Raw genomic sequence first — 20,170 nt, 5'->3', positions numbered from 1 at the left:
CATCTGTCTGGCCCTTAGGAGAAGACCTCTTCCTGCATGCTGGGCAAAAGCTGCAGGTCCTCCAAGGTCACCTTGCACCCCTCTGGCCCTTGAGGGAGAGCCAGTGCTGCATGCTGGGCCATGTTGTGCTGCTGGACCAGTGGCAGGCTGTCCCACTGAGGATGGCATCACAGCTGCGTCTGCAGAGAGTAAAGACATCCTGGCAGCAGGGCCAAGAAGGGGACAAGGCCTCACCCTGACAGGCTGCTGGCTGGAGGGGCCTGCACTGCTTTCTGCTCAGGTGAGGAAGGGGGTACCTGACTGGGGATGCAACTGCTGCTGGGCTGTACCCTGGGCTGCAGGGAGCATGGTCGCAGCTCCAGAAAGACAAATACCTTGTTTTGCCCACTGGCTTGTTTTTTAGAGTACATTAAAAAAATTAGGGCTACCAGGGAAATACAAGAGTAGGCACACACAAAGAATCAAAGGATCATACTACAGCAGAGATGAGGAGCTAGGGAAGGCACAAAAAAATTGTCAAAATGCACTGGTTGGGGCCAAATAAAAAAAAAAAACCACAAAGATCTGATATTAAATGTAAAAGTAGGATGTGGTATTGAAGCAAAAAAGACTTCCCCCACCCAAAAAAACCCCAAACTACCACTTCTTTCTCAGACCATGGCAGTGCAGGAGGGTAGGGAACTGCAGGCATGGGTGCTGGAAGCAGAGGGCCTGACAATGACCTGCTGACTCTAACAACAGTTACAGGTTGCTATGTGCCCTCAGCTGAGGGAGGAAAGGTACGAGACCAGATTCAATATGTGAAACTACAAGTGAGAAAAACAGTACACAGCTCCTGACTGACTCATGGCACCCCAAGCTTCCCCAGTGCCAGCCTTCCAATGGCACCCCAAGCCTCCCCAGTGCCAGCCTTCCCATGGCAGCTGCCTGAGGCACTCGCTGAGACTGGCCCTGCCACCACGGCTGCAGCCAGTGATTGCTGCTTGACTGGGCTGTCAGTGCCAGCAGCCTGAGAAGGGGAGCTATGTGGAGATGTGACAGGAACCCAACAGTGAGGGCCTCAGCCAGAACGTAGCTGCAAGCTGTTACTTGACAGAGAGACCAGATGTCCTGATGGCTGCAGCCTCCTCTGCTCTGTCTGGGGAAGGAAACCAAGTGCATGGCTTGCCTGTGCAGAGCACAGCTGGGGTGCAGCAGGGCAGAGGCACTCCAAAGCAGAACAGGCATGTGAGGAGAGGCTGAGACCTGCTGGCACACAGGGGCTCGTGTTCACCCTGGCCTCAGCGTGGTCAGCATCAGCCCCCATCAGCGCAGGTGACATTCACAGGTGCTCAAGACACCAGTCCAGCACAGCCTGAACGGCTCCTCCCAGGTCACAAGGGCACCCTGGGCCCCAGCAGCCCTCAGCACAGGGGGAACAGCTCCCTCACGGCTTGCAGCTGAGGAAGACATGGGAGCTCCAGGGTCCGTGAGCTCAGGGCACAGTGAGCCTCACCACACGCAGTGCAGCAGATACAGTACCCTTCATGCTTGTGCATGGCACCTATCCAGCACTCAAACCTAAACAACAACAGTAAAAAACTTGGTATATTTCTCTATAAATGCAGAGCTTTCCTTGAAAAAACCAGCTCGTTTCACTCATGAGAGGGTGTGGGGCTGAACTGCAGGGGCAAGGCCTTCCTCACACTGCTCCAGGCCAAGAGCTATTGCTCCCTGAGGATGTGCACTGGCTGCATCCAGCAGGCTCAGAGCACCCAGAGTGGTCCTGTGTGGCCTGGGAGCAGGCAGAGCGAGGAGCACAGGTCCCCCAGCCCAAGCTGGGAGCAGCTGCAGCTGTAGGCGGTTCATGCAGGCAGAGCAGGACAAGGAGTGAGTGTCACAGCCCGGGCACTCCATGGCAGCAGTGCCGGCAGCCCCCGTGCCCGGAGGGCAGTGCCAGGGTAGGGGCAGGCACTGGCTGTCCCGGGTGCAGGCACAGGGTGAATCCTGAGTGGCTGGTCCATTGTTGCAGAGATTTGGCTTAGCCCAGAGGAGTCTTGGGGCCAGCAGTCCTGGGGCCAGAGGTGGGGAGGTCTCCAACCCCTCCCAGCCCTGTCCAGCTGTCCGGGGGCTGCCCCAGGCGATAGCACAGGAGCTGTGCTGTAGGAGAGCACGCTGGGGGCACAAGAGGTGTTAATTCTGAAAAGAGAGAGGAAGACATGGTGGACCATGAGACATGAGGCTGGGAGCCCAGCACAGCATGGGAGGGGAAACAGACCTTCCCAGGTGAGCATCAACCCCCTCCCCCTGCAGAGGACATGTTGGGGAACGAGCCAATGCAGCACTGAAGGAAGGAACTTACCTGCTGGGCTGTGGGCTCCCCTCCCCAGCTCCTCCATGCTGCTTTGGAAGAGAACACAACACCTATCATACCCCAAGCATGGCCTCCTGAGAGACACTGCACACTCCTGACCCCGACAAGGCAGGCAGCACTGGGCACTGGGAGTGCAGAAGGCCTTAAGCCCACTTGCTACCAAACTCCCTCCCCAGACCAGCCTGTCCTGAGACTGCATAGCCACATCTCCTTCCCATCAGGAGCCCCATGTCCAAAGGGCCGCCACTTCCTCAGGTTGCACACACAGCTCCCGCCTGTGCATGCACTGGTTCCTGGCTGGCACCAGCTCAGCTCGGGCTCAGCCATGTGGCACTGCCAGACCCCAGCTGGGTCCCACTGCCATGCACATGGAGAACAGCCACGATGAAACAGGCCTCTCACACTCTGCACTTCTGCAAAGACCTGCAGATTAATAGTCCACTGCTGGACTGGTTCCATCAGCTCCTCTACAGACACCATCAAGCTCAGACCACAGCCCCAGTCCATGCAGAAGTCAGCATGACCAAGCCTTCATCCTGGTCCAAGCCCCAGGGAAATCAGTCAGAGGAAGGGGACAACTCTGAGTCCCATCGGAGAGGCATGTCTGGACAGGATGGCATCAACTAAGAGTGGCAGAAGCAGAACATGAAACATCTCTGGGTGCACCCTGGGGGTCACCAGCTGTCCCCCACAGCTCCACTGCAAAAGCTGGACTGCAAGGTCTGTCCCTCCATAGCTCAGCCCCCTGTTCACTTGAGCTCTCAACTGACAGAGGCAGAGTGTGAAGCTTCTGCTTGGTCCCATTTAGCTATCCTCCATGATCCCACCATGCCCATTGCCCCAGCAGCTCCCCTTGCATGGAGCAGAGAAAAGGAAACAAGACAGGGTGCATCAGAGAGAGCCCTGAAAGGAAGAAGCAGCTCACCACCTACCCAGATAAGCTTTCACCGACATTATCATCTTCCTCCTCCTCTTCCTCCTCCTGGCAAGCAAACAAACAAAAAAACTACCATGACACCTCACTGCACAGGTAGGTCTCTGCCAGGAGCGAGGCCGGGCCGCTCAGAGCCTGTCTGGAGCAGCAGGGCAGTCCCCAGCCCCTTCACAAGACAGTCACTTCCCCAGACACAGCACAGAGGGTTCCCACAGCGGGAAAGACTTGGGAGTGCTGGACTGCCAGAACCCTCTGGGCTCAAGCACACAGGCACACAAGGAACAGACAGGCCATGGCTCATCCCACGTGCCCTCCAGCAGCAATGCCCCAAATGCAGGTGGTGAGCAGGGACCACACTGCCACAGCTGCTGACACAGCACACTGCCCAGGGACAGTGGTGGGTGGGCACACCTTGCAGTGGGAGGGCAGGCAGAGACCACCGTGAGCAGGCTGCACGCAGGTACAACCCCAAGCACTGCCAGGCTGGGCCTGCACTGGAAGCATGAGGCCAACGACCAAGCATCCAGAGTCTCCTGGGCAGGGACATAGTGAGACTGGCAACATGGCAATGCTGCAATTGCTGTGGCCATGCAGGAGACACAGTGCAGATGGGCAGGGCTGAGCCTTAGCCCAGGCTGGCAGGATGGTGACCCAAGGGTCCTCTCGTTCAGAGGCAGCTCTCACCCTAGCCATGGCACCAGGTGTGCAGCACAGGTCCCAGCTCCCTGTGTGACAGGGCCAGCAGAGCAGGGATGAGGCTGCAGCAGTGCTGGGCCTGACAGGAGAGCTTCTGGAGCAAAGAGCCCGAGGAACCATAGCTGCTGTGCAAGCACAGTGCTCTTCCTCATGTCACGCTGCCACGTGTGATGGGGGCTGTGCAGGTATCGACAGGGCCCTGGGAGGGCAGGAGGAGGGAGCTGCATAAGGATCACTCTGTTCCTGCCCTAATTCCAAACAGCCCTGGGCATGGGCCAGACTTGCACATACTGTACCCCAAACTGGTGTCTGAAGGGAGGGCTCCCCTGGGGGGCTGGCTCACGGGGTCTGCCGGGCTCACTGCTCTCCATGACACATGAAGGGTGAAAGGGCTGATCCTGCCTAGAGCCTGGGACAGGGCAAAAGCAGCAGAGTTAGTGCCTGCAACCTGGAAAAAGCCCAGTTGGGGATGTACAGGCAGGACTGTGGGCAAAGGACAGGGAACCCCCACTGTGCTGTGGGGAGGGTGCAAACAAGGGTGGGGGAATCAGTGCTTAGGGCAAGTACCACTGGGTCCTGAGCAGGGCTACAGCTCAGCGATGCAGAGCAGTTCAGCACGGGGAGCAGGGATGCCTCCCACCCCACCCCAGCCAGAGATGGGGCAGTGGCAGAGAACACAGCCATGGGGACAACACTCTCCCTGCCTGGTGTGTTTTATCAGCCAGGCAGTGAGTCAGCTCCCCTCCACAGAGCCCAGGACACGGTCCTACACCAGAGACCTTGATCCTAGGGCTATGCAGAGGGATACATTTGAGAAATTCCTCCTACCTGCATGTGTTGCTTCCCAGAGATCCAGTGCCATCTGGAAGGCCTGGGCCACGGTCAGAGTCACAGCCTGTGCCTATGTACATGAAGGAGAGGGAACATCTGCTTCCATCTGGGCCCTCAAGCCAGGACAACCCCACTGCCATGAAATCCCAGACCCCCCAGCATCCTTCACTGCCTTTTCCTGCAGAATATACAGATGGAAAGCCAGAGCTCACTGCTATGTCTGTCTCCTCCTGGAAGACAGCCACCCCCAAGAGGAGACCCCCAGGAGCTGAGACAGGAAACTACCCTTTGCTCACTCCCTGCACACCTGCTCCCTGGCTCCAAATCCAGTTGAGATGCATAGAGGGAAGGGCCTCTCACCAAAGAGGCAGAAGGCAGGGCCTTGTTCCCACCCTTACCTCACAGAGCCAAGAGCAGAAGAGAAGTGCTTACAATCTTCTTCTTGGGTGAGAGGAAGGCATGGCACTCTAGTGCCCCACTCTCCTGGCTCTGGGCAACGTAAGCGAAGACTTTGTTCTGCAGCTTGTCTGTTGTGCAGTAGGAGATCCTGTGGAGAGAAGAGCTGTCAGGGCACTCTGGGGCCTCAGCACAGGGCGTCTGCTGCACTCCCAGCACATCAGCAAGCACTGCTGACAACCTGAGGCTGTCACCTGCCCGAGCTGTCCAGGCAGCCCAAACCCCTAGCAAGGGCCTGAGACTGCTTGGCACCTGCAGCAGGTAAGAGATCACTGGATCCACAGGCATTCTCTCCTGCACCACCCAAGTGTGCTCTGTGGTCCTCTGATGCCCAGATCAGCCCAATGTGTGAATTCAAGCATTGAGATAAGGGGAGTACGGAAGGGTGACTGCTTCCAAGGACACAACTGGAGGTCAGGCAGAGGGATGGTCCAAATTTTACAGCAAAGAGATGTCCTGTCTCTGTTTCCCATCTAGCCACCAGTCTGCAGCCACGTTCCCCTCACACCCAGCACCCACAGACACCCAACCTAGCCAAAGCACAGCTTACAGCAGGAAAAATCAACATCAGCTCTCATAGGAACTACTTTTAGGCAGCCCAAATAAGCCGCACTTTCTGGCATCCTTCAGCCAGAAGGGTAGTCCCAGCAGTGGTGGCAGACATGCAGTCCTGTCCTAACTGTGAGGCTTTCCAACCACCAGCTTCAACATCCTGCTGAATGCCAGAAGAGACAAGCAGGGCACAAGGAGATGACGGATGGGCAGATGAACTCAAGGTCACCCAGGACCCTGCCTGCACTCAGCCCCAGGTAGTGCTGGGAGCACAGCAGGGAGAGGGCACAGGCCTCAGGGAGCCAAAGGAAGACCTAAGCTTGAAGGTATTGCTGAGAGTAGGCCCAGCCCTCCCTGTCTGCCCAACATCTCAGCTGGCTGCTGGGGAACACCTGGGGCCCCCCCACACCATGCCCACCTGTAGATAGAGACGTTCTCCACCATTTCCTTTGTGTCTGCATCCTGCAGAGAGATGCCCCTCGGAGACACTGTCAGAATCACCTTCTGGAACTTGCGAGCTCCCACCCGTGCCTGGCAGTGGGAAGACACCAGTAATCTCTGCAAACCTGGCAAGGGTCTTCACCTCACCCCCTTGCTGGAAGGAGCCTCCCACACTCTGTACAGTGTCACCCACTTGGACCCTTGCTGCAAAGGCTCCTGCAGTAGCGATGGGACAGCAGAGCCTGGAGATCAGGCATGCCCTGCACAGAACACTCTTGAAATCTCTTCACACTACTGCCATGCACACAGGAAGGGACAGATCCCACCTCCTCCAGTACTTCACCCTCTCTTCCGTGCTGTGGCAGGCACAGCTCTGCTCCCAGCTGGGTTCAGGTGTGGGAGCAGGTGGCAGGGACTGTCCTGCAGGAAGGCTGCTTCCCCATAGCACACAGGCAGAGAACAGCAGCCTCCTGCACACCACCCTACTCCTGGGAAGGGCATAGTCCCTGGAGCTCAGGGCTAGGACACGGACACTCTGGGCGTTCAGGGGCTGGGCTCTGACCCTGGAACAGCAGGGCCCCAGGGCTGAGTCTCACCGTGGCCACAATCCTGCGAATGGCAGCGGCAGCCATGTCTTCTCCTTTCGGTTTTTCTACCAGAGTCATGCCTAGATACTTCAGGGTGAAGCACATTCCCTCAAGCAGTGGCTCCTGCATATCGGCCCAGCTCTCAGGAAGCTCTGCAAAGACAAAACCCCATGGAAGCCATGTGCCAGCAGCTTCACGGCTAGTGCCCGCAGAGCCACCCCGCCTTGTTGAAGCTTCAGAGCTCCCCACAGCAGTGCTGCTCCCTGACCTCGGCAGGACACTCTCCTGGCTCTGTGACACTCTCATAAGAGGAACAGAAGAAGACAGTTCACCCTCGAAGCTTTAGTCCTCCAGCCCTGGATGTGCAGGCTTTGTCAGCACAGGCAGACAGCTCCTCCATATCTGCACACAACTGAGGATGCTACAGTGCTCACTGCTGTCTGCACAAACCTTGTGTTCCTGGTTCTCATTTGTTTCGTTACAAATAAAATGTTCTCAGTGGTGCATCCATCTCACCCACCTGAGCTGCTGGCACACCTCAGGAGCAGCAGCAATCAGTGCCACATGCAGATCAAAAACCCCAGGTTGCCCCGGTGTAAGCAAAGCAGGCTGCCAGGGAAGGGGCAGCTTGGCCAGCACTCGGGATCCAAGCTGCAGTAACTAGGAAGCAACCGCACCTCAGAGACGCTGTGTTAAGAAAGAGCTGGGAATTGCCTCGGTATGTACTGTTCATGCTAAGTTAATACTTTTCAGGGTTATTTTCACCTCTTCCCTGGGATTAGCTCCCTGAACATTACTGGCACACTTGCAGAAGGGTCCAACTCATAATTGGAATAATCTGAACCCACAGGGAAATCAGGAGACCTTATTTGCACAGCATACTCCTGCACAAGTGACAACTATCAGGGAGCCTGCCTGGTGCCATGCAGACACTGGTGACCTCCACCCCAGGCAGAAGAGTCCTATGTCACTGAACTCTGAGGACTGTCCATGCATGCCAAGGTGAGCACTGCTGTTCCAAAAGCCTTTGGGCAGCTGTGACTGAGAACAGCCAGACACAGCCCTCCCTTGCCACGGGGTGCCTGAGGGGTCATGAAATCATGGAGTGGTTTGGGTGGGAAAGGACCTTCAAGCTCATCCAGTTCCACCCCCTGCCATGGGCAGGGACACCTTCCACTATCACAGGTTGCTCCAAGCCCCGTCCAGCCTGGCCTCGAACACTTCCAGGGATGGGTCCGCGGGTCGGACAGCACGGACAGGCCTGGCACACTCGCTGCAGACCGGGGAGGGCTCCGGTGCAGCCCAGCGTGTTCCAGCGCTGGCGCGGCCGCCCGGGCCCGTCAGCCCCCGGCGCGGGCGGCCTCGGTTCATAAGTGGCGGCAGCCAGGGGAGCGGGCAGGGAGAGCCTGGCGAGCGGCCGCAGCGCCGCTGTGTCCCCTGCCCGGCAGTGCCCCGGCCCCTCGGCCCGGCCCTCCAGCCCCTCGCCCTGAGGCTCCACGTCCCGGCGCAGCCGCACCCGCACCGCTCCCTTCGGAGGGCAGCGGCCGCATCCGAGACCGACCGCGCCGAGCTGCGAGCTCCCTTCCCGGAGTGATGCCCGGCCCCTGCCCGCTCCGCTCCCGGAACGATGCCCGGCCCCTGCCCGCTCCGCTCCCGGAGCGATGCCCGGCCCCTGCCCGCTCCGCTCCCGGAGCGATGCCCGGCCCCTGCCCGCTCCGCTCCCGGAGCGATGCCCGGCCCCTGCCCGCTCCGCTCCCGGAGCGATGCCCGGCCCCTGCCCGCTCCGCTCCCGGAACGATGCCCGGCCCCTGCCCGCTCCGCTCCCGGAGCGATGCCCGCCCGCACTCACTGCGCCGCCGGCGGAGCCCCAGGCCGTGCCGGGCGAGGCGCGGGCTCCGCAGCACTGCGCGCCCCGCCGCCCGCAGCGCCTCCATGGCGGAGCCGGAGCTGGAGCCGAGCCGAACCGAGCCAAGGCGAGCCCTGCCGCTGTCGGCGGGGGGGTCGGTCCCCGCGGGCTCGGCGCACTCGCGTCAGCGCGGCGCTGGCGCCGGGGTTGCTGCGGCAACGGGGGTGGGCCGAGGCGGAGCCGGCGGCGGCAGCGGCAACCAGGCGGGCCCGGGGGACTCTCCCGGCCCCGGCCCCGGAGTAGGGCGCGATGCAGCTGCGGCACGTGCGGACCCTGCTAGCCCCGCAGGTCGGGCTGGGCTGGGCAGGCCGGGCCGGGCCGGGTCGGGCTGGGGAGGAACGGGGGAGCGGGCCGGGCCCTCCGGCTGTGTGCCTGCTGAGCTGTGTGTGCCCGCAGGACGGGACGGCTCGGGTGACCTGCATGGCCTGGTCCGCCAGCAGCTCCCGGTTCGCCGTGTGCACCGCGGAGCGCGTGGTGCTGCTCTACGACGAGCAAGGCGAGCGGCGCGACAAGTTCTCCACCAAGCCGGCCGACGCCAAGGTGAGGGCCCGAGGCCGGACGGCGCCGGGGCTGCCGACCTTCCCACGCTCACACCGACTCTCTCCGCAGTACGGCAGGAAGAGCTACGTGGTCAAAGGCATGGCCTTCTCCCCAGACTCCACCAAACTGGCCATCGGGCAGACGGACAACATTGTCTACGTGTACAGGATCGGCGAGGAGTGGTGAGTCTGCGGTGGGGTCCAGCGCGCTCCATCCCGCCCTGCTGTGGGCTCCCCGGGCCTGATCCTCTCCCTGGCACACTCTGCAGCGCCCATCACCTGACTCGCAGGGAGTCACCCAGGTGTCCGTGGGGAACAGCAGGTGAGGTTTCCTTGGCACAGCCCCTCTGGAGCCCTGTCAGTGCGTGCAGCCATCTGGAGCCTGGGCTGTCTTCCCCTGTGTCACAGATGTGTAGCTGTGGCACACGCCTGCCCCACTGCAACTTCATTTGCTGGCATGAGTTGTGCTAAATACACAGAAAGGCAGATCACCAGAATTTTGGAAGCTCAGAAATTTGGGTTCTTTTTGATGTTCTGCCTAAAGTTGTCATGGCTAGGCTTCGCGAACGAAGATTTGGGAAGGCTCTATCCACATTTGCTACAGGCACGCTGGTGGCTTATGAGGCCAATATGTGACAGACATATCCGATTACAAAAGGCACAGCAGAAAGACTCCTTAGATGGTGTATTCTGCAATACACGGTTCTTTCTGCGTTGCCTTTTCTCCTCGAGAGTGATCCTGCGAGTGTTCTCAAAGGAGACAGCAGCGTTATAGATGGTGTGTCTCCAGGCCTCCCGATTGGAGGCCAGAGTAGACCAGTTCAGATGGTAAGATCGACGGAGAGATAGCCTAAAGTTGTGATAAACAAGCAACATGCAGAAGTTCAGCAGCTTGTGTTTGGGAGTACCAAAGCAGACTGCATACAAATGGTGGGGTGACCAGAATGGGCAGTATTGCCAGCCTTGCTCATAGTAATTTTTGTCTACCTTTTTCTGCAGGGGTGACAAGAAGGTGATATGCAACAAGTTCATCCAAACGGTGAGACTCTGACTCCTGTTTGACTCCATTTTCTCCAACATATGTAGGAAAAGACAAACTTGGCCAAACTGTACTTGACCTCCAAAAGATGCAGGTAGATCCTAAGAGAATCTCTAAATTGTGAGGCATGTATTGCTCACCAAGTTGCAGAGGCCTCCTAATTCCTGGGTACAACACCACAGTTAATTGTTGAACGATCAATGCAGTCAGTTACAGAACTTTGGAGACTACTTTAGGCATCAGTGGACAGAATATTTTAGGGGAATTGAAAGGGAAAACCAGGAGAGACTCAGTGCCCAACTATTTTTCACAGGTTAGCAACTCTAGATCCCAAGATTCCTTTTTAAATAAAATGTAAAGGATGCAGAATTCAAACTATGTGGTTTCCACATGCTCTCAGGAGAAGGGCAGCCTCAGCCTGTGGGTTGAAAGCCTACATCTCAAAGTTGAGTCACGACCCACCACTGTGGCTGCTTTTAGGGTGGCTCAGGAGGCCCCCCTGGCCTCTCTGAGTGCTCCCTTCTGGCTGTGGGAGGGGAGCTCTTGGAAATCTGTGGCTTGGACAATAAGAAAGCTGCTGGTCAGCCTCTGTTTCTCTGTGGCTGAGCTTCTGCACTGAGTGGTCATGACACTGGAATAGTGTGTCATGAGGAAAAGAGAGCAAGAGGGGCTTGGTGTCCTTTTGTCCCTTTCCTGAACAGGGTGGTTGTCACAGGTGTGGACACCTGTAGCCTCCCTGGAGAGCCCTTTCCTTGTGTACTGCTGGCTGCCCACCCCTCTGGCTGGCAGCCTGGTGGGAGCCTGCTCGCCTCTCACAAGCTCGGATGCTGTGCGCAGCATGCATACAAGTTTTTGTATTTTTAATGTAGCAACTCAGTGATTTTTTTTTCCTCTCATTCTCTCATTTCTCCATGCCTTTTCTACCATTTCTAACGAAATAAATCCTTTATTTTTTCTTGTGCTATATGTGTGGGTTTTTACCACTGTGTCCAGCTTTCTCCTGTTATTCACAAATTTTTCATGTGTTCAGTCAATATGAGACATCGTTTATTGATCCCTTTCCCTCTCCTGCCACTGGGCATTGTTACACACCCACTGATCACAGTGGCACTATTCAGCCCTGCTGGCAAGCCAGGCCTCCTGCTTGAGGGCTGGGACAAGTGTGTGCAATTGTGACTGCCTTGCAGAAGCAGTGAGCAAATCCCCGCTTGTGAGGCTTGTTCCCAAGCTTTTGTTGTGTTAGACTGAAAACAAGAGTCTACCAGATAATGAGGGAAATACACAGATTCCTGGGAAACAGTGGTAATGAAAATGGGTCTTGGTCATTGATTGTGCATCTTAATTATGAACAGTTTGGGTGCCATGGGACATTTTGTTGCCTGATTGTAGCTGTGTTTGCTGATAGGAATGATCAGAATGGGGATAGAAGGTGAAATGAGTAAATGAGGGTGTATATGTATCTAAAGCATCCCAGATGCTTAAGATGGGACAGAAGAGCCAGTGAAACTGGTGCTGGTGGCACAGAGACGAACACCAGCCTTCTTACTGACTGGAGTTCTGCAGGGTAAATGTGAAGGGCTTTCATTAACTCTCTTGACCCTCTCCTACAGTTGGGTTTTGCGGTCGGCTTTATTTATCCTGATCCCACCTCAGATTTTGGGAATTTGGAACCAGATTTTGGGTTGTATTTAGTAGTGGCTAATAACAATATTGCTTGTCAATGAAAAAATAAAGGCTATTTCTGATACATCAAATGAAGATCCAAAGTGCAAGTATTCTCATAGCTATTAGAGAAGCTGGCAGTCACATTATTTTTATGTTTTATACTTGTTGCAAAAAACTTTTTAAAACATCCATGATTTTTTACATTTAACCACAGCACATGGAAAGACACATCCCTGTTCAGTAAGTAATGCTCTCAGAAGAGCTCCATTCTGAACACATCCGTGTCACTTTGTTGCCCTCCCTTAGCCCTTCTGAGCCCATTACTTTGCCCTAGCTCACTATTATCTAGTTTAAACTTCAGCATGCAGGGCCTCAGCCCTACTGTAAGGCCTGCCAAATGGCCTGTCTCTCCTGGCCTGAGTGCTGTCAGTGTTCATGAGCTGTCTTAGGTGGAAATGGGGCAGGAAGGAGTAGGATGGAGCTCCTAACCTCTCTTTTTACCTCCTCCTTGGCAGAGTGCCGTAACCTGCTTATTGTGGCCAGCGGAGAATGTCATTGTCTTTGGTCTTGCTGAAGGAAAGGTAGAGAAACTTGTTATTTGCCTGGGTTTTTTTCCATGCTGAGTTTGCCAGGGCGTGCAAGCACCTGGGCTGTGCAGGTAAGAGCCATCAACATGTGGCACTGAGCACGGAATAGCAACAAAGAGATTACACTGTGGACTTGAATCTTCTGATTCCCAGCTAGTCCTTGGAGGTTCTACTGGATCACTTGGTTCTTTTCCCAAGCCTTTCTAGAAATGTGGAAGTGTGACTCCAACTTTTCTGCTTCTCCAACCTCCTAGAAGGCAGTGAGCTTCCTGTGATTTCTGGTGCTGGTCATGGACTGGGAAACCTCTGGGGATGTTACACTGGGGAAGATCCACCTTCTGCAGACAGAAGCAACATTGATCAGATTCTCTCTCTCAGGTTCGTTTAGCAAATACAAAGAACAACAAGTCTTCCACCATTTATGGGACAGATTCCTACGTGGTCTCGCTAACTTCCAAGTGAGTATGGCGTTGCTTTGGCCTGCCCTGCTTTGGCTTAGTGTCCTACCCGCTGCTGGCCTGGCATAACTGGTGCCAGTATGGGAGGTTGCCAGAGTGTCCTTCTGCTGTCAGTTACTTGTCAAGATAATAACATTCCTTCTGTGCTCTCCAGAAGGAATTCCTTCCTAAAATCTGGTATCTGGCTGTGCCACAGTGGCCTGTGAAGTTTGATTGTCCCTCAAACGCAGTTCAGGATGAAAGTCGCCATGAGTTTCCTTACATACATTGATGTATTTTAATCTGTGACTTTATAAGGATTGCATTCATCAGCTTCATCTATCTAATTACAAACATTAATCAAGTTTAAGGGCTAAAAAGAGGTAAAAATATTACACCAGATAAAACTATGATGGGACTGTAATTAGGAAAATACCCATAAAGTGTAATTTAAAATTTTTCTAAATTAAGATTTCATTTTAACTACTTTAGTGTCCTTTACTTAAGAAAACTGAAGACACATCATGGTCCTAGATTTTCACTAAATGCTGTCATTCTGGTGACAGATGTATGATTTCTGGATTGTCACAGTGTCCATAGTATTTGTATTCTGTCCTTGAGTCTTGGAATCATCAAGACATTAACACTACAAATAATGAACTTAGGCCTGGAGTGTCTGTCCAGATGTTTTTTTTCTACACTGTGTTTCTTTTAGGGGTTCCCAGTGTCACAATATACAGCCTCACTTCTGGAGCAGTTCCACTGCAAGGGCTGTTTGATACACCTTGCCGTAAGAACTTGTGTGCAGAGTCACTGTTCCACTGAAGATCACTCAGCCTCTCTGGGTTTTAGTAATACAGAAAGTTGGTTAATGTGATTTTACATGATAAAGATACTTAACTGGCCACTCTCTACTCTCTGTACTTTTGTCTACTTTGTTTTTACAGACACTGGTACAGGTACTTGATATATCTTCTTCTTGTCTTTGGGGAAGGTTCCTTTGATGAGGAACCTTCATCAGCAGTGACCGTGGGACTGGCTCCTGTGGGCAGGGATATGAAAATAAAGGTGCAAATCTTACTGCAGCATTGCATCATACTGTCTGTTTCTCTGCAGTGTGTCGGGGAAGGGAATCCTATCTGGCCATGCAGATGGAACCATAGTGCGCTTCTTCTTTGATGATGAGGGCTCAGGTGAATCACAGGTATCAAAGATCCTTCTTCGATGAACAAAATTCCTGTTTGCACAGCCTGCTCCCCAGCTCGAGAGCTCTGGAAAGGGATCAGGCTATGGAGGGAGCGCAAGGCTGGAGAGGAACTACAGGCTGTGCTTGCTAGCAGAGGTTTTGGGAAGCATTGATGGAGGCAGAACAGTGACTAGATGCTTTGGAATACACTGAAGATGGTGGTAAGAGGGGAAGTTATGCTTTTGTGTATGAGGCATAAGGCTGTCCAGGTGTCTGGAAAGACCTGATGTTCAAGTATCCAGGACAATGATGCTTTTACAGGTAGGGTTCCAGGGAATAGCTATTGTCATCTCCATGCTAAGCAGTGTGTAGTTATTCCAGCTAACCCTGAATCTCAGCCTCACACTCTGTCTTTGGACACCCAGCATTCTGTTGAGCCTCCTGCTCCTCTGCTGAGAGTCTCTCTGTGCTTCAAGTTGTGGTGAAAGGAATGCTGTTCTCAGATCTCTTCACCTGAAGCAATTTGAGCATGGCTGCTCGCTGCTGTGACATGCTGAAGGCCCATCTATACTCAGCTATGTTGGGAGTTCAGTTCCAGTTTGATTAATGGTATTGTTCTTCTTACTGGTATCAGGAATCTTCTCTCGCGGTTATATGAATGGCCTAGTTGATACATCACTCAGTTCTGGTTTCTGTCTTCCTGCAGACTGGGGCAAGCAGACAAAGCTGCCCTCAAGAACTGGGCTTTACAGAGGGGTCCGTACTGGTCTCACTGGGATAGCTGAGTACAGAGGCCAGCTGGGGGCTGGGGCCATTTGGGTATTCAGGGTGTTTTTGTCTGTTGTAGGGTAAGTTGATGGTGCATCCCTGTCCTCCTTATGCCCTCGCCTGGGCTTCCAACAGCATTGTGGCTGCAGGCTGTGACAAGAAGATTGTTGCTTATGGGAAGGAAGGCAATGTGATTCAAACCTTTGACTACAGCTGGGACTTGTCGGAGAAGGAATTCACCACCGCAGCCACCAGTCCCGGTGGCCAGTCCATTGTCATCGGCAGCTATGACAGGTACCATGTACCTGATGGGGAAGTCTCCCCTTTATAGTGCTTCTTTTGTCAGCTGTACACAGTTTACATCTCTGCTCTCTCCTTTCTCTCACAGGTTACGGGTTCTGAACTGGAGCCCACGCCCCAGTGCCTGGGAGGAAGGCAAGCCCAAAGAAATAGCTCACCTGTACACTATCACAGCTTTGGCGTGGAAGAGGGACGGCTCACGGATCTGTGCGGTTTGTACCAGCAGTCAGCAGCCCTGAGCCGTGCAGTCCCATACCAGGGACATCCCTGCAGCCTGACACGTGCTCGTGCATGGAACAAAGTGGTGTGGTGCAGGGAGGGCTTTGAGCGGGGTCGTGCTGTCACCTGGGGGTGCAGTGCAGGTGATACAGTCACACAGTGGCCTGGGGGTGCAGGACGGGTGATGTGGTCACACCATGGCCTGTGCAGAGGCTGAGACCTTGTGCCAGGGAACTGCTGCATCAGGTGTGCAGACTGCAAAGCTGTGGAACCTCGTGGTCGTTGCTGTGATGGCTTGCTGGCTACAACAGCCCTCCTCTTTTCCCAGAAGCATGGGGAGGTCAGCATATCTAGTCCAGAGCAGTCTCAGGAGCATTCTTCTCTCTGAGCACCTGTGAGATGCAGTATAAAAGTTGAGCTGCTATTTACACTCTGTGTTTCTGTGCTATGTTTTCAGCTCAGTGTTGTCTTTCTTCTACTTTCAGCCATTGAGCCTTGATCTGCCTTTCTCTATTAAGTTAAATAATTCTTTAAAGGCTCTTAAAATTAATCTTTCTGCAATTTTTTCTTAAACACTGAAAATATTTAGGAAAGGTGTTATTTACAACTTTTCTTTAGTAGTTTTTGCATACTTTTGTGTTCAACAATCAAGAATCCTTGAAATATTTTCAGACCGAGAATTTTTGAACATGTAAACAAATACTTGCAGAGAAGGGAAGGGGGCTAAGGGATAGGAGATCAGTGAAAGGAATGGGGATGTTATAAAGAAAGAGATGAAGGTGAAAGGGGTCTGCTGGAAGGGAGGAGAGATTGGGAGGCTAGAGGAGGGACAAATGGGAAATTGAGAAGGATAATGGGGCAAATGAGGATAAAGTTGGTTTTTAACCCCTCCTCCTCCTTTCCCACATTCATGCCAGTGCTTGGTAATCTCTGTTTCTCTGAGAGTGGCTCAATCTTTCTGTTGTCTCAAGAAAGTCAGGGCTGATCCTCCTGCATCTGGGGGCTTGAGAAATGTTCCCCAGGACAGCCAGAACTGGTGGGTTTGTGTCTCACCTCTGATTCTCTTCATGTAAGCAGGGTCTGGAGTATCTCTCCTTCACAGAGTTCACTGACCACGTGGTGTGTTTGTGTCCTCAGGGCACACTGTGTGGAGGAGTTGAACAGTTTGACTGCTGCCTTCGCAGAAGCATTTACAAAAATAAATTTGAAATTACATATGTGGGACCAAGCCAGGTAAGAGAATATCAAATGAGGTATGAAATTCCTGATGAAAACTGGATGCTTGCTAGAACTAGATGTGTTTGGAGTTCTGCACCTACAGTCTGTTCATAGCTACTTGTTAGGAAATTCCAGGCACAGGGCCAAGGCTGGCTGGGAATTGGCTAGGATCAAAGACCATGGAGTTTATTTCCTAGCTTGTGAATTTGTGTGAGGTACCTCCACGCCAAATGCAGACTCCTGAAGTGGTTTAATTTCAACCAAATTTACCTTGTTCAAAATGAGGTAGTAAGGGTGAGCTGGCAGCCTGGGCACCCCTCTGCAGTCAGGGGTGAGAGTGCAGGACTCTCCGAGGGGATCTTGGCCTTGGGGGCCTGTGTAGGCCTCCAAGTAGGCTGGTAACTTGTAAATGGCAGAAGTGAGAGTCCCACATGTGTACTACAGCTGTCAGAGGAATGGTAAGGTTTCTTTCAAAAAGCAAAGTGAAATGATGTGAGGGGACATCTAAAAAAGTATCATCTGCCTAATCTTTTGTGGAACAAGAAGTCTGTGTTCTCCCTGTGTGTATGGCCTTATACTGCTTTTTCCCACTTTCTCTAGGTCATCGTGAAGAACCTCTCAACAGGAACTCGAGTTGTGCTGAAATCCCAGTATGGTTATGAGATTGATGAGGTGAAGATATTAGGAAAGGACAGGTATCTGGTGGCCCATACCTCAGACACATTGCTGCTGGGTGACATCAGCTCCAACAAGCTCAGTGAGGTACTGGGAAATCTGTGGCATTTCTGGAGTGTCAAATGCTTGATTCATAACTCAGAGGGTATGATTTCTGCATGGGAACAATACCTCTGTTTTCAAAGAATTGTAGAATCATTCAGTTTGATGTTCCAATGCTTTACTATCCTCATGGAGGAAAGCCTTTTTCCTAATTCTTGGTGGAATTTTGACTGCTATTTTATGACCATTTCTCACCCTTTCACGGTGCATCTGCCAAAAAACCCTGGCATCATCTTATTAGAGGTCCTTTAAGCCTTCCCTTCTCCAGGCTGAAGAAGCCAAATTCCTTCAGCCTCTCTTCACAATGTAAGTACTTCAGCCCTAAGCATCTTGATGGCAGTCTGCTGAACTTTCTTGTACAGGGAGGTCCCAAACTGGATGTTGTACATCTGTACATTCCAGATGTGAATGTATGAATCTTAGTGTGTTTTTAAAAACCAAAACAAAAAAAAAAACCCAAAATACCATTCATGCCTGCAGTCCCACAGCTTTTGCCAGTGTCATTTCTGGTACCAAACAATTCATACAAAGTTGTTCCTCCCCTGAGCCTCACAGTGCACAGAGCGCTGGGCCCCTGTGCTGACTCTGGAGAACGTGGGCATTAGGCCCATGTCTGATAAAAGTAGTAAATAGGCTTCAAGGACATATTTGCTTTGTTCACAGAGGTATCGTATGCTTTTAATCAGGCTACTGGTGTGCTAATCAGTCTCCCTGGGAGCAGGAGCTCTGACTACAGACTTGAGCTGGAGAATGGTGATACTTGGTAGTGGAACTGAGAGTCTGGCCTGAAAACTTCCAGGTTTCTCAGCATCTTACTGCACAGAGTTTTTCTTTTGGTCGCACAGCTATACTCACTTCTCAGAAGGAACAGGGTTCTGAGGAGTCCATTTGCCATCCTGCTGTCTCACTGAAGTTTGTTGAAGCAGTGGCTTAGAGCTCTTACTCCAGGAGGGAAGAGGGCAGCTGTAACTTTGGCTTTCAGTTTTCTGCTTCTCTGACCACTTGCCTGTTGTCATTACAGTACCTATTGTATTTTCCAGTGCTCTTCTCAAATTCTCAATCAGTTGTTCTCCCACTGGCACTATGCTGATCAATCATTTCTAGCATGACCCCAAAAAAGAAAGATTTCAACCACCTGTAGTGTGGAGATTCTGCTCCCACCAGTAGTAGCACTGATTCTGTGGAGAAGATTAATGGAGACAAAGGGCTGGTTTGGTGCTTTCTGTAATAAAGCTGGTTTGGGGAAGGTGGAGAAGTGCCTGTGAAGGAATGGGATAGAGTTCCTCAGTCACATAAAGGCCTCTTGTCCAAAAGGCAGTAAGATACTACACAAAGAGAACTGGAGTTTGAAGCTAAGGTTAAAGAAATGAAAGTATGGAATTTGCAGGCTGGAAATGACTGACAGCTGAAGTGCTGAAACACAATCCCTTCTGCAGTGTAACTCTTGCTGTCTGTTGTGGGAGAGAGAGAAATGGACAGTGCACCCCAGTGCCTGCAGCCTGGTCCTGGCCAGAGCTGGCAGCCTGTTGGCCTCACCCCGTGCCATTGCTTTGCAGGTGGCCTGGCAAGGATCCGGGGGGAATGAGAAGTTCTTCTTTGACAATGAGAACGTAAGTAGGATGGGACAGAATGTTCCCCATGAAGGATGAGTAAAGCGTATGTGCACTGGCTGGAAAAGTGTCAACTGCATTTCTGGAAAACCCTGTTTCTCAGAAGTTTCCTGGACTTACCCTCTCCATGCAGATCCCAGTCTGCTTCCTCCCTGTAGTTGCATTTTCCTCATGCCAGGTACAGAACAAACTCAGTGTGTGGACTGACATGTTATATAAGTCATAACCCTGAAGGAGAGAGGAACAATAAAAGCAACAGCCAGAGATGGTGTTAGAGATACAGAATACAGCTGTTAGGGGGCAACTTGACTCCTGCAGGACTGATAGGTCCAGAACTAAAATCCCCAACCTTGAGGAAAAGCTGACAGTCACAACAGGAAGCCAAGGACAGCTCCTTATTCATACCAGAGGGTTTGAATTTAGATTTGTGTTCAGCAGAGTTCTTTTCTACGCCTCTGACTGTCAGTGTGAGTCTCTACATGGCTTTTCTGTGAGAGTGTATTCCCCTCTCACTGTCAGGTCTGCATGATCTTTAACGCCGGAGAGCTGACGCTGGTGGAATATGGAAGCAATGACATGCTGGGCTCTGTCCGCACAGAGTTTGTGAACCCTCATCTTGTCAGGTAAGGGTTACACCTGCCCGTGTAGCCAACACAGGAGTTGACTGAGGGTGAGCTCAGACATATAACCTTGGAAGTGTCCCACTGTAGCATGCAGCCCCCAGACGCTGGGAGCTGAGTAACCCGCTTCTGACAGTGACCAGTGGTGGGTTTAGTTGTCTGGCTATTGGCTGTCAAGTTTTAGAAGCATAAGAGCCTCTCTACCAGTGATCCATGCTTAGTGCATGGCTGTTGCTGAAGAGGGATCTCCTGCGCACATTCTCAGGCAGCTCTGCATCCCAGCTGGTCCTGATACAGCATCATCAGAGACTCAGTTGCCAGCAGGACCTCCTCTGTCCCTCTGAAATTCCATACCCTGTTTTCTGCTTTGGGAGGAGGGTGGGTCGTGAGCTGCTCAGAGGTGGAAGCGATGTAACTAATCTGCTGTTGGGGACCCCTGTTCCAGAGGG

The 20,170-nt window shown here is 52.9% G+C and overlaps 2 protein-coding genes across 7 annotated transcripts in view; one reads left to right on the top strand and one right to left on the bottom strand.

The window, feature by feature from the left end:
- Nucleotides 1-1,569: 1,569 nt before the first annotated feature.
- On the bottom strand, nt 1,570-8,878 carry LOC114003003 (low density lipoprotein receptor adapter protein 1-like). Of its 5 annotated transcripts, none has more exons than XM_039387485.1 (9): nt 8,700-8,877; nt 6,860-7,002; nt 6,241-6,353; nt 5,247-5,361; nt 4,812-4,884; nt 4,280-4,392; nt 3,286-3,335; nt 2,342-2,382; nt 1,939-2,178 (listed from the first exon to the last, which is right to left on the bottom strand). In XM_039387485.1, the coding sequence occupies exons 1-9, from the start codon at nt 8,782-8,784 to the stop codon at nt 2,021-2,023; spliced, it is 891 nt and encodes a 296-aa protein (XP_039243419.1). In that variant the 5' UTR covers nt 8,785-8,877; the 3' UTR covers nt 1,939-2,020. The 5 variants fall into 5 exon arrangements, with proteins under 5 accessions (XP_039243417.1, XP_039243418.1, XP_027605289.1 ...); XM_039387486.1 differs by having other exon boundaries at nt 2,342-2,379; XM_039387483.1 differs by having other exon boundaries at nt 1,570-2,382; nt 8,700-8,878.
- Nucleotides 8,879-8,937: 59 nt separating this feature from the next.
- IFT172 (intraflagellar transport 172) overlaps nt 8,938-20,170 on the top strand; it is a 36,378-nt gene continuing 25,145 nt past the window's right edge. Inside the window, exons 1-13 of one of the 2 annotated variants that reach the window (XM_027749482.2) lie at nt 8,938-9,044; nt 9,153-9,296; nt 9,366-9,478; nt 10,295-10,334; nt 12,515-12,580; nt 12,965-13,044; nt 14,140-14,227; nt 15,057-15,271; nt 15,366-15,489; nt 16,634-16,729; nt 17,315-17,476; nt 19,048-19,101; nt 19,621-19,724. In XM_027749482.2, coding sequence (XP_027605283.1) covers nt 9,006-9,044; nt 9,153-9,296; nt 9,366-9,478; nt 10,295-10,334; nt 12,515-12,580; nt 12,965-13,044; nt 14,140-14,227; nt 15,057-15,271; nt 15,366-15,489; nt 16,634-16,729; nt 17,315-17,476; nt 19,048-19,101; nt 19,621-19,724 — 1,325 coding nt within the window. In that variant the 5' untranslated portion in view covers nt 8,938-9,005. Of the gene's footprint in view, nt 9,045-9,152; nt 9,479-10,294; nt 10,335-12,514; nt 12,581-12,964; nt 13,045-14,139; nt 14,228-15,056; nt 15,272-15,365; nt 15,490-16,633; nt 16,730-17,314; nt 17,477-19,047; nt 19,102-19,620; nt 19,725-20,170 lie in introns of both variants that reach the window. The other variant, XM_039387476.1, reaches the window with a different exon arrangement.

The sequence above is a fragment of the Pipra filicauda genome, unplaced genomic scaffold (assembly GCF_003945595.2).
Source record: "Pipra filicauda isolate LSUMZ 115617 unplaced genomic scaffold, ASM394559v2 scaffold568_size315820_pilon, whole genome shotgun sequence".
Lineage (NCBI taxonomy): Eukaryota > Metazoa > Chordata > Aves > Passeriformes > Pipridae > Pipra > Pipra filicauda.
Note: the sequence above shows the minus strand (reverse complement) of the source record. Positions and strands in the feature narration are given on the sequence as shown.

What these genes read in the sequence shown, in the direction of transcription:
- LOC114003003 (XM_039387483.1), bottom strand. Translation starts at nt 8,784, where the DNA reads ATGGAGGCGCTGCGGGCGGCGGGGCGCGCAGTGCTGCGGAGCCCGCGC. An exon ending in GAGAACGTCTCTATCTACAG is followed by an intron (nt 5,362 to 6,240) that starts GTGGGCATGGTG and finishes TTCTCTCCACAG; the next exon opens with GATCTCCTACTGCACAACAG. An exon ending in CCTTCAGACACCAGTTTGGG is followed by an intron (nt 3,336 to 4,279) that starts GTACAGTATGTG and finishes TTTGCTTGCCAG; the next exon opens with GAGGAGGAAGAGGAGGAGGA.